General features: G+C 47.4%; 2 protein-coding genes across 2 annotated transcripts; one reads left to right on the top strand and one right to left on the bottom strand.

Annotated features, from left to right (window-relative positions):
* Nucleotides 1-6,157: 6,157 nt before the first annotated feature.
* MAM_01921 (mRNA export factor mex67) lies at nt 6,158-8,417 on the bottom strand (the record flags this gene model as incomplete). Its single annotated transcript, XM_040820720.1, has 3 exons — nt 6,158-6,199; nt 6,259-7,719; nt 7,902-8,417. 3 exons carry the CDS (start codon nt 8,415-8,417, stop codon nt 6,158-6,160), a joined length of 2,019 nt encoding a protein of 672 aa, XP_040681063.1.
* A 964-nt stretch (nt 8,418-9,381) lies between these two features.
* MAM_01920 (ATP-dependent DNA helicase mph1) lies at nt 9,382-12,612 on the top strand (the record flags this gene model as incomplete). Its single annotated transcript, XM_040820719.1, has 1 exon — nt 9,382-12,612. The coding sequence occupies one exon, from the start codon at nt 9,382-9,384 to the stop codon at nt 12,610-12,612; it is 3,231 nt and encodes a 1,076-aa protein (XP_040681062.1).
* Between the last annotated feature and the right edge of the window lie 779 nt (nt 12,613-13,391).

Below are 13,391 nucleotides of genomic sequence, written 5' to 3'. Positions count from 1 at the left end.
ATTCTTTAATATATACTATTATATATAATTTTATACTATATCTAAAGTTACTTCTATTATACCTTAAGAATCCCTATTATCTTATGCTTAGTAATTAACTAGATTACATAAGCTCTATCTATTATACCTATACTATATATAAAGGGTCCCTTAATTAGCCGATAAAGCTTAATAACTTTTTATTAACACAATAAGTTATAAAGCTACTACAAGAGTGTAATATGCTATACATTTACAAGCTTAACAATAGAGGTCGTTTAAAATTGCTTTTTTAGAGCTATAACTTCTGCATTAAAAAATAGAAGGTTTTCCTACAAGTTATCTATATAGATAATACTTACAAGACTAACTGCTATAATTTACACTTAATACAAATTATTGCAGTTACAGACTAGAATTCTAGCGTAAATATTAAATTTGCTCTTACAGCTAAAGAGGATAAAACCGCCTTTTAATAGATTTTATCTGCCTTTAATTAAAGTTGCAATAAATATAAAATTAAGGCCCTAGAGGTTGTTATAACTAACTTTAATAAAGCACTTAAAAATGCTCTATAAATTATCTTTCCTAGTATATAGCAGTAGATTTGCGTTTAGCATATGCTAATAAATATATAGGCTAAAATTATATTACAATAAATTACTTCTAACAATAATAATAATAATAATAACCTATAAGTTAAGGCCTTTAATTAATGCCCTTAAGAGCTTGTTTTAGTATTTAAATCTTTTATCTATACACAAGAAATTAAAGCATTTAACTCTATATAAAACTAGATAAAGAATATATATAGTTTATAGCAAGAAGGCATTCTTAATTACATTAAGAATACTTATTATAGTTAGTAAAAGTAGTAAGCTTATTGTTACACTTAATTTTATTAAAATTTTAAATATATAATAATAAGTCTAGTTAAAGCAGTATATTATAATGCAAAATCTTATATATATATAGGCAATAGCAATCTCTTTATGCTCTTTTAGTTAGTTAATTAAATAATTTAGAAAAAGCATTATAAATATTAGCAGAAGGCAGCAATAATAGAGATTTATTAGCAAAATACATATAGGCATAGCAAATAGCTTAGTGTATTACCTATATAAATATTCTATAAGGCTGTTAATCTCTTAGCTAGGCAGCATAAAATTATAGAATCTGCTTATTATTAAAGGCAACATCTTAAACTTTATAAGGAAAAGTGCTCTTTTACATACTAATATATACTACTTTATATATACTTTATCTTAGAAAGGCTTTAAAGGCAATAGCCTTTAAAGAAGACTAATATTCTATATTATTAGTAGCTTTAAAAGCTGTTAGTAAGACTTAGATTTATATATAGTTAAGTTATTATAGAGAATATACCTAATTATAACTTATAGACTTTTAATTCTTAATATCTTTAAATTTAGCACTCTTATAGAATTAACTAAAGAAGGCGCTGCCTACTGCTCTTAAATACACTCTTAAATATATAATAACACTAAGATTCTTATAATAATAGCAGTTAATAGCTAATTTAAAGGTCTTAATTAACCTCTTAAAGTTATTAAGGCTAAGTTAATCTAAGCATTTAGCATATAGCAATATAGGTAGAGCTAGAATAATAATTTAGAACGCAATAATAAAGAAGACTTATAATATAGTTAAGGCAGCAGTTAATAAACGCTATAAATAATATATAAACATAATTAACAAGTAGACAAGCTATAGAGCAAGCAGCAGTATTAGCGTTGCTATAGATTTAATAGATAACCCCTTAGAAGCCTAGGCAGCGCTCTTAGAGGCAGCAGAATAATTAACAGCTTAAGCAGCAGAATAATTACAGCCTATAAATATATATATATTTATTAAAAACACTAGAAATTGCGTTTTTAAGCAATTTAAGCGCTACTAGCGCTTGCCTAGGCTTGTATTATTAAGATTTAATTAAATCTAGCTTGAATTTTTAGATTGTAGCCTTTTCTATGTAGGTGTATGTAAAAATATATAGGGGGGTATAGCCGCCCGGCTACTTATCTAAATCGAGTCTAGCGCCACTAAATTAGGTTTAGTGCCGCACGAATAGCGATTTTCTGCCGCACAAATAGCAGGGCCCCACCAGAATGTGTTCGAGCAAAACAAAATGCTGGATAGCATCTAGCGCTCATACATGTCTGAGAAACAGACAAGCCTCAAAATGGTTTTTTTTTGGCCCGAATTCCTGTTGTTTCTTCAGTATACCTCGTCTTTTCAAGTATAGTGAACTCGTCGCTTGCCCCACGAGACCCGACCGATTTCGAGGCCCATGGCGATGGACACGTGCGTACATACCTGGGCATGTACGGATGCATGTGTATGCAGTAAGGACAACAGTTGGGGGCTAGGTCTAGTGTTCGGCCGCGTGTGAAGTGCTCCCGACCTGTCTCGCTCTGATAGATGGAGTACGCTCGACTACTGTAGTGGTTTCTGGACGCCTCAGCTGCGCAGGCCATGACGATCAACTTCCAATCATACCAAAAGTCACACGGCCAAGACGGTGACTCCCAGTAGTCTGCAATTTTCAACCCGTCAAGGCCAAGTCTATATACTACTCCGTACTCTGTACTCTCAATTTTATAAAGTCTAAAGACAGCGTCAAATGGTATTTGATGCGGCAGAAATTGGGCCTTATCCGAGGCCGTACTACCACACTCGTCAGGCTTCCACGGCATGGTTGACTATTTCGTGCCCGTCAAGACATCGTGGAGTACGGGGCAATAAGAACGGGCACTTACGCTCAGGCATCGACACGGCGCTGGCAATGGGCGCACTTGGTGGTGGCCAATGTGACGATCTGCGGAGTAGGCGGCACGAATACGTATTATTTATGAATGATGCGTCGATGTTTTTCTCGTCACGAGATGGGATGAAGTGGAAAAAAGAAAAAGCAAGGAGAAATGGTGCCAAGCACAGGTCCGTGCGATACTACTAGTGCTACGTCATGCTGGCCACGATTTCAAAAGAATGAAAAAAAAAAGGATGCTTCCTAGACACAAACAAGAAGCAATCATGCTACACATACATGTAGTGTCGGGCCCCCTACTCCGTACCTCGTCGACGAAGTGATGATACCCAAGTACTAAAGTACTTACTTACTTACTAACTTAAGTGCTTACCTAGGTATTTGTAGAGGTAGTTGCCGTCCAAGTACTAAGCACTGTCTGCAACGACGGCAAGGGATTTTGATTAATTGTAATGACGCGGTGTGGAGTCATAGAGCCATGGCAGTAAAAGGGCGGCAGATGTGGAGAGAGGTTTCTGCGGAAAAAAAAAAATGTCTGTCAAAAAGGCAAAAGCAAACATTCTCAGCAGCTTTCTCTGGAATCAATCACAGACACGCGGCCGTACACACATACTTGGCAGGTGCCGAGGTGGTTGGTGGTTGGTGGTTGGTGATTGGGCCGTCCAAGCTTCGTCCAGCACAGCACAGCACAGAACAGAAATGGGCATTTCGCATTTCACAGCGGTGCATCGAGCCCCCTTGTATGCACTCCACGCTGAAACACGCTAAGTTGACGATGGGCCGCCCGGAGGGGTCAAGTGCCATGTTCATCACGTCGGTCCGTTGCTGCATGGCCAGGTGGGCTCGGTACGGTGCCTGGGTTCTTGGTACTTAGTAGGTCGAGTACAGGCCGGGTACTTGACTAAGGCTTAGGGACACTACTCGGTACTCGAGTACACGGCTCGCACTGGAAGTTGTCTACTTCTTAGTCTAACCGAGTACGGCGTAGTCGGGTGCCCGCTACATTAGGAACATTGCTGTTCGCTTGCTTCCAATACGACCCATTCTCCCGGTAGCCTCAATCGACTGCTCAGGCGCTCGGAAGCCTCAATACATACGAGTGTGGTCCGAGACTCAAGAATGATCACATCGGCTGGATGCCACGCATCGCATGCGACTGCAGTGGTGGTGGCGCCGGCGCCGGCGGTGGATGGGCGGGCGGGCACGACGGCATAATGTTCGACGTTACTCGCCCACATGGTTCCAGTCCGGGCTGGGCTGCCTGTCAATGTTTGGCATGGAACGGACAACGCTTGGCTTGACTGCAATTAAACTCCCTACTGTGTTGTCAACTGACAAGTCGCAGTATCCATCGCGCCACGCGTGCCGTTCCTAATTGGTCAACGCGGGACGGGGTCTAGCCCGTTTCGCGGCTTCGCAACGGTGAGTACGGAGTACATGCGCCCGGCATGCTATGAGTTGGAGATGAGCAGGAGCTTCACTTGGACGGCTGGGTCAACCAGCCACTAGGAGGATCACGACAGGCACTCCGTAGGGCCTCGAGAGACATCTGTCGGTCGTTCTCGGTCGTCGTACGGAGTACAGACAGTCGCAACCACCTGGGAAAAGCCACGCTGCCGGCGCCGCCACTGTTGGTGATGCCAGCGGCTACGGAGTATACGTACTCAAGTGCTCCGTACGGAGCACATGTAACTTTTCTTGTCCATTGCCAGGGCCCAGGAGGCCGTGAACCTGGCTCAAAATACGTAGTGCGGAGTTATAACACCGACTTGACCCATCGATAGCTTGCTGTCGCATTTTTAAGAGGTGGCCGGCGTATTCAATAGTTCGTCCCCGAAGTCCTCCGTGGCGCCTCGTTGCCAGCCAGTCCCTTGCCCGTCCGCCGAGATGGTCGTTTGGTTTGTTTCGTGTCGTTGGAGTCGCCGTGTCGTCGTCTGGTCTGCATAGGAACGGGTTCCTTGCAAAGGGTCGTCTGAATATGCTAGCGCCGCGGCGGACTGGATTTTAACACCATGTTGCTCTTTCTCTCTCTCTCTCTCTCTTTCCGTCTTTCTCTCTCTGTCTCTCGTCTCTTTTTTTCCCATTCCTCGCACGTGTGCTTCCTCTTATCGGCATTGAATTTGTCACCTGCCAAGTACCTACTTAAGAGTACCGAGTACAAAGGCAGGCGCATACATACTTACGTAATAGGCAGGTAGGTGCAGGGGGGGTTCATAGCCATTGGGGTTGGCAGCGGATAAAGTCGACTGGCTGTTATGCAGGTACGTACCCTCGCACCCTGCCGCTTGGCGCACACGCGAGCGGCGCCCACCGAGCTGGTTATGGAGGGAGGGGGGGAAGGGCACGACTCGGATTCAGGTAAAAATGTCCGTCGGCGCCGCACCTGTCAATCTGCGGAGTAAGAGTAGGGAAGGGAGGCTTCTCGCCGGCCCTGACAATCCATCCGCCCACCGTCATGCCCGTAATCGTCCTAGTGTCGGTGATGTCTTCGACGTGGAAACCTGTCCCGGGACTGGCATGGGCTAGGTAGGGGGAAGAGCAAAAAAAGGAAACCCGAGTAGATTGATTGATAGTTAATGTAAGTTGCCGGGTGGTCGTATCGCCCAACGTACGAAAGTGCACACGGCCAAGTTAGTAAGAGTTATACCCGCGCGGTTCTCCCCCAATCATCTACGGTGCGCCCGTAGCCCTGATTGGCTGCGCGCTTTGTGAAGCCCCCAGACCATCCAGCAACGCAAGCCTCACGCACGTATGTAACCATTACTGGCACTGCAGTGCTCATCGCATGTCAAATCTGTTCTTCGGGTGCGTCGAATCTCGATCAGCATTTATTTGTACCCGGAAGCTGGAAACAGTTCGCACAGACGTCACACACCGGCCTTGACAAGAGACAACAATGTGCTCGGGCATTTTCACACTCGCCATCTCGTGTTGCAGCTGGCCATGGACGGACGCATTACCACTCTGGTGCTACCGTACCTTTACTACCCTACATCTGTGCCTCCCAACTGACCTGCAATATTCAACCTGTAATTGCGTGTAATTCCACCGCATGGCACCAATGTGCAAATGACTCCGTCGGCTGTAGATGCATGCCCATTGAGTATTTCACACGAGCCACCAGAATCTAGTCTTGCCCTGTTCGATTCTGACACAAGGCAGTTTCCGCTTCCATCGCTAGCTCCTTCTGAAAACCCCTCGAAGAAAACTCGATATCAAACAGATAGAATCCCCCCCTTCTTCGACAACTTTATAACGCCAAGTTATGCTTCCCACGCTTCCGCCTTCTCGATGACTCATCTCCCCCCTGCCCCCCCCCTTCGATACATACGAAACGGTCGCGAGACCTGATTGCGACCATGATGTTTATAATGGTACCTGTCCGACAGAGCATTACTGAGGTGTCACGGCAAATGCTTCTGGTGGTAGCCCGGCCTGCAAAGACGTTAGGTTCTGCTTGTAAAGTCGCGTCCGAATACCACAATACTGCGTACCTTTTTCTCGTTGAATATCACCAGCGCATTGTCGAAATTCCACCCCACCTGAGTCAGACACATTTCCGAATACTGCGGCGTCATGCCGGTTTGTTTGCATAGTTCGGCAACCATGGCCTGATGCTCCACGTCGGTGTCGTTATTGTTATTGCCAGCCACAGGACCTTGATTCGCCGCAAGAAAGACGTTTGGCAGCGCATTGAACGCTCTGAGCATGAGCATATCACTGACCACTCGGATTGACCCCTTGCCAGCTCGACCAGGTCCTAGCACAAAGGTGCGCGAAAAGCTTCGCTTCCCAACAGCCCCCGTCTTCTCGTCATATTCTTCAAACTCGCCGTGTACCGTAATGATCAAACCATCCACGCCCATTGGGTTTTGTCCCGTAGGATCACCAAGACCAGGCAATGGGTGGCAGTCCATGATGTATCTGCTAAGTTCGTCCTTGATGTTGGGATGTTTCGTTGGCGGGAGACCCTTCCACAGCTCGTAGATGATGTTTGCGCCTTTGAAAAGCCGCTGAACTCTGGCATTTTGATGCGTTATCTTAACCAGATTACGAGACATCTTAATGTATGAACTCCATCCCATCGGGGCGGGGGCGTCCGTGTCCCTAACAGATTGTGTGTCAATCGCCAACGAGAATTGACTATCATCATCGTACAATCTGGACGCCAATCCTTGTCGGTCCTTGTCGTACGCCGCAAAGAATTCCAAGAGAAAGTTCTCGCCAATGCCGTTCACATCGCGAAAGTCCGGTCCACTCTGCGGGATGGGTTTCGGCCTTGATGCCGCCTCTTGTTCAGCAAGTTGCTCAGCAGTCCGGACTTGCATGCCGTTGATATCTTGCAGCCTAGGGAACCACTGCAACAGCGTTGTTTTGTAGCTGGCATCGGCGGTATCGATGGGATTGCCCGTCATGTAGAGTGTTTCGAGTGACTTGAATTTACCCCTCCACCTTTCCAGGCCCTGCATGTTGGCAATCCGATTCCTGCTCATATCCAGGTTCTTCAGCTGCGGAAACGTTGTCGCTACCGATTCAACCTGAGCTACGTTTTCAATATTGTTGTTGGCAAGACTGATGCTCTCGATAGCCTCTTTTTTTTCCGCGTCAGTCTTGAACAGCTCATCACAAACGACCATAAGACCCTTGAATGACTTCAGCGCGAGATCTGGGCGGTCAAACATGCCCATCGAGACGAGTTCAGCATCCGAGGCAAGTGCATCGAGGTTTAAAAGTTTGTTGACGCCGATATATCGACGGCTCAAAATGGCCTGAAATTTGGCCGTCACTTCTTGGCCTTCTTTCGATCTTGGCGCTTTCATCTCGCTTGCCGAATCTTCCGTTGTTTGGACAATTTCCAGTTGCGCGCCAGCAAAGGTAAAATTGTTGAGTTTCAGAATCTCGTCTGTGTCTTCTTTTGCAGCACCAATAAAGACATAATCTCCAACCACGTGAGACTGTTTGTTGTTAGCGAGTAACTATAAAAAATGTATATTTCATAACCAGGGTCGGATAAGACATTTCTTCAGCTGAGCACGTAACTCAACAAAGATAATCGTGTCAAAGCCGTCAGTGTGCAAGCATTGAGACGTTTCCTGGACCATGGCGCCCCTGTATTTTGCGTTGATGGCCGACATACCTTCTTGATCATAACTTGTCGTGTTTGATTGCCGGTCCCGTTGGTGAATGAGGATGCCTTTCTCTCCAGAAAGGCCACTAGATCATGAAGACCGCCGTCTTGGTTACTCGCTGCTTTACTTTGTTTAAATCCATGGACGCGGAGGAAGTGCAAGTTGGCTCCTTTGCCTCTGGCTCGGGTGGCCCGCCCCGAGCTGGCTGCAGAAATTCTAGAGAGACTAGAGACGTTGCTTCCTTGTAAATGCTTGAAAATTGTTTGGGCCGCTGCTGAGGCGCCTCGGGGGGTTTTCCCCGGAGCGGCTTTCGCTGTCCTTATTTTTGGCCCTTTGGTTTCGTGCCCCGCAGCTTTTGCAGCTTGTTTACCGACAGCGTCCATGTCCAGATCGCCATCCACGTCGGGCCTCGCTGTACCAGCCCTCCTCTTTTGTATCCCTCCTCTTGTAGTAGTCTTTGCTTTGGTCGTAGCACCTCGATTTGCACGCTGGGCGGCATCTGCTCGAGGACCTCGGGGAGCCATGTTGAAAGGTCGTCGAGGTTAAAGGGAGGAATGAGCGGTAGAGTCCGGCCTGGGCGACTTGTTGCCACTTTCAGAAGCAGTTCCCGTCAAGAAGTTTTGGTGGTGTCGCGTTGATCACCCCAGGAAGGTGTACGCGCGATTCGACAGCCAGGGTGCGGGTTTAAAGCGGTTATTTATATGTATGCAGAGAAAGGTTTTTAAGGACCGTGAAGGCCCTTCTGTTTGAAGTATCGAACAAGAAGTGATGAAAGGGCCAGGTATCGATGGGCGACAGTAATACAAAGGATGCAGGACTTCAAAGACGGACGACGCCCTGGAAGGCACCGGAGCGGTGAGAGGAGTCTCGGCTAGCAGAGCGCGTCGCTAGGTGCGAGTAGTATTTTACGTTGACGTCTGCGACAGATTTTTCACACAATGTGTACAGAGGATGGATGATGTTGTGAAGGAGGAACGAACTTAGCTTGCCCACGGGTCTGCGAGGAGGGTTGGTTGTGACGTCCATTTGCGACCCACTTTTCTGCGTGACAAAGAGTACAGGCACCCCACCCCAGGCACTAGCCCCAATCCGCATTAAGCATAAGCCGTGGTAAGTTCCTACTCAATGCCGAGTAATTGTCGTTCTCATGCTCAAAACAAAGAGGCGATTTTGCTCCTGACGCCAGTTCATTGCATGGGAGAACAGAACCCGCTTCCCTTTTCCTTTTTTTTTTTTTTTTTTTGTTGAGAAAACAGTGAATTAGATAGACGTGATAGGCACCTAGGTCTCAAGGTCCCTAGATCGCAAGACTAACAACATCACGTGATATGGTTCCAATTTCGCGTACAAAGCTGGCTGCCATCGAGCTATACGCGCGGCGATTCGGAGTGGTGAGTTCAGGTAAAATGCACGCCATACTGGTCTACCTGGCGTGATAAAAGGTGTCGAAACCTTCAACAGTGGCCTGATTGATTGTCCCCGTCCAACATGGATGGTGATGAGTTTGGGGAGGATTTTGTCGACGAGGATTTCCTCGAGCTATTGGATCAGGTTTCTTCATCCAATATGACCAGGCCTCTCTCACAGCCGTCGTCAAATGGGGTTCGGTTTGCAAATGATACTCGGACGAAACCGAACCCCTTAGCAGCTGCGGTACAAGAGCTCGAAGACTTACCCTCGGATGCTTTCTCTTCACCCGAGCCAGAACAATCAGCGTCTGTGACAGCAAGCCCGGCATCTCGAAACGCGTCAAATGGACCCAGAGCTAGAGGTGGCCTGAAGAGGACTGCGTCGGCAGGTCTCCGACAGACGACGCTCTGGGGAAGGGAGGTTCGTGAAGATGCGCCATTCCATAGCCCGGCTCCAGCTCAGAGGATTTTTCGAGCAGACTTGCCTCACGAGGAGCCGACTCATCACGACATAGACAAGAAGGCGATGGAAACGTGGGTCTACCCAATGAACCTTGGCGCGATTCGAGATTATCAGTTCAGCATTGTTAAGAACAGCCTGTTCAACAATACTCTCGTTGCTCTGCCTACCGGACTGGGCAAAACATTCATTGCCGCAACCGTCATGCTCAACTTTTATCGGTGGACAACATCAGCAAAGATTGTTTTTGTGGCGCCTACGAAGCCCTTGGCTGCCCAACAAATAGACGCCTGTTACAACATTGTTGGCATCCCGCGATCAGATACGACTTTGTTGACGGGGGATATTCAGCCAGCCCTAAGAGCTGATGAGTGGGCAAAGAGGCGCGTCTTTTTTATGACGCCCCAAACACTACTTAACGATCTGTCTCATGGATATGCGGACCCCAAAAGCATCGCCCTTCTCGTCATTGACGAGGCACATCGTGCTGTTGGTGAATACGCATATGCAAAAGCCACAAAGCTCATGAGACGATTCCACAGAAGTTTCCGAGTTTTGGCCCTGACTGCAACGCCGGGCTCAAAAATTGAGACGGTCCAGGAAGTCATTGACAACCTGGGTATTTCACACTGCGAAATAAGAACAGAAGAGTCAATTGACATCAGGCAGTATGTCCACCAAAGGACCATCGAACAAATGGTTCTTGACCCATCAGATGAGATGAATCTTGTTGGCGAACTGTTTACAGAGGCACTGAAACCGCTTGTCGATAGACTTGGTTCTCAAAATATTTATTACGGTCGAAACCCAATGGCAATGAATGCGTACGGGTTGATGCAAGCCCAGAAAGAATGGTTCGCAACCCGCGGCCGGCATGCGAACCAGGGCGTTCAGTTCATGATGAGGGCAATCTTTGGTGTGCTGACCAGTCTGGCACATTCGATAAAATTGCTTAATTTCCACGGGATCAGGCCCTTTTACGACAATATGGCAGACTTTAGAAGCGAGCAGGAAGGCAAGGGCGAAAAAGGATCGAAATACAAACGGCAGCTTATCGAACACCCCAGTTTTCAGAAAATGATGGACCACATCTCGCGGTGGCTGAAAACGGAAGGCTTCGTGGGCCACCCCAAACTTGCCGCACTAGCAGACTGCGTTCTGAACCACTTCATGGACCAAGGAGAGGGTTCGACGACCCGCGTGATCGTGTTCAGCGAGTATCGTGATTCAGCAGAGGATATTGTGCGCGAACTGAATAAGCACCAGCCGCTTCTCAAAGCTAGCGTCTTTGTGGGACAAGCAGACGGGAAAAGAGGAGAAGGAATGAAACAAGCGCAACAAATCCAGACCATCGAAAGGTTTCGGAAGGGCGAGTTCAATGTGCTAGTGGCCACCTCTATCGGTGAAGAAGGACTGGACATTGGCCAAGTCGATCTTATTGTCTGCTACGACTCGTCCGCTTCGCCAGTTCGGATGTTGCAGAGAATGGGTCGAACTGGACGAAAGAGGGCAGGGAACATTGTTCTGTTGCTTATGAGAGGGAAAGAAGAGGATCAATTTGCCAAATCCAAAGATAGCTACGAGAAGATGCAGAAGCTCATATGCGAAGGAAGCAGATTCAACTTTCGATTTGACCTGTCAACAAGAATCGTTCCGCGAGAAATTCGACCCGAGGTGGAGAAGAAGTTTGTCGAGATACCGATTGAAAATACGCAGAACCAATCTCTACCAGAGCCAAAGAAACGTCGCCCTGCCGCCGGAAAGAAGAAGCCCCTCAAAAAGTTTCACATGCCGGATGGGGTAGAGACTGGATTTCAAAAACTGTCCTACTATATGAAAGATGGCTCAAAACCAGAACGATCCGAAATCCAGCGGAACCCCGAGTTAGACGATCTCGAGAGCATTCCAGATTTGAGTAGTGTGGTTCTGACCGAAGACGACCTTGAGGAGCTCGACAGGTCCTACCGCGACCTACCTTTCAATCATAGTGTGGTTGAGGAAACAGACATGCCTAGTATGACTGCATTTCCCATTCTTCAAAGACAGCTGCGGCCAGTGGCAAATCTGAAACACGGCACTTGCACTCGACGCTTTGTTAAGTTGTTGGCAAAAATGGGTGCGGAACCCGAGAGTCTGATCAGACAATGTCGTTCGACGGACACTAGCCGTTTCAGAGAGATACCCGTGAGGCCTTTTGTTCAAACTGACGGAGAGTCAGAAGGCGACGAGATGCCTGATTTAGAAACACGGAAGCAGTCGACTAGTCGGCGCTCTGTGAGAGTAGATGCCGAGGGACCACAGCCGCCAAGACGCAAGAAAAGAAGGATTTCAACAACGTCCGTCACTGAACCATCAGGATCAGAAGATAATGGAAATAATAGAATTCCTGGCAGAGAAAGCAAGAGGACAAAGACGTCCAAGGGTGGTCGGAAGGGAACAACGAAACAAAGAGGCGGCATTAGTAGCTATGAGCTCGGCGACGATTGTGAACGGGACAGTGATCAGGTGGAGAGTAGCGGATCGGATGATGGAACAGACCTCTTGGGCTTTGTTGTGACAGACAATCAAGCGACATCGAGCATGGTCGACTCGCAGGCTACGTCGCCAACAACAGCGTCAGCCCAAAGCACGCCCAAGACGGAATCAGAGAAGCCGTTCTATGTTCCTACACGCTTCTCAGCGACACAGGAGAGCGATGACATGCCCGATTTGACGGCGCTAGTAGGGAGAAAAGTATCCGACAAGGTCAATCCAAAGGACCCAGCATCAGATTGGGACCTTGAGTACCCGACTACGAAACATCCCGCCCGCGGCGGACGACGAGTAATTGACAGTGACAGTGAGGCATGAGGTGGAAACGCATGCAATCTTGGCAGCAAATACAGCAACGACACGGTTTGGTGCATCAGAGACGAGGCAAAGTGGAAACTTGTATTTCTACCGGGCCATATGACGACTGCATGAGTTGCCCAGTGCAACGTAATATAACTATTAGCTTTCGAATCTGAACACAGCGGGCTCGAGATGTCGTGGTATGGCCCCTTTCAAACTCATGTTAGCATTCGATGTCCTCAATTCTTCCTGGCAAGCCGGCCTCCCCTCCCCCCCAAAAAAAACCTCGAAAAAAAAGCCAAACTTGGGAAAGAAAAACAAAATCTCATCAGAAACCCATCGTATAAGCACCACTCCCCCCGCCGCACCAACCTGCCCGACAACGAGGATCCTCACCACCCCAGCGGCGCTGGCCAAGCCACGTGACGGTGAACAAGACAGAGACGCTGGTTTGAAAGTAGCAGCGGGATCAGACTCGTCGGCAGAGAAACTCAGGTTGGTGTTACAGCCAAGGGGTTGTCCGGCCTTCATGGAAAAACAAAGCGAAGGCTTTCCATACCCGAGGGGTGTCTCAGACGGCTCTTCCTATTATTGTGGAGGGTTTGAAAACAAACAATTCATCATGGAGATTTGTTTGGAATATGCTGGGAATTTTGGCTCCGCGTGGCAGGGAATGTGCATTGCTTACCGATTCTGGATGCGGTCGTTGGCAAGATGAAAGGAAACAAGCGACAAGTGACGGTAATTTTAGATGGGAGAGAGAAAAAAAAAACACGGACCAGACTTTGTTAGAGGTC

This window comes from Metarhizium album (genome assembly GCF_000804445.1).
Source record: "Metarhizium album ARSEF 1941 chromosome Unknown scaffold_3, whole genome shotgun sequence".
Lineage (NCBI taxonomy): Eukaryota > Fungi > Ascomycota > Sordariomycetes > Hypocreales > Clavicipitaceae > Metarhizium > Metarhizium album.
The sequence above is the reverse complement of the archived record's forward strand: the minus strand, read 5'-3'. Positions and strand labels throughout refer to the sequence as shown.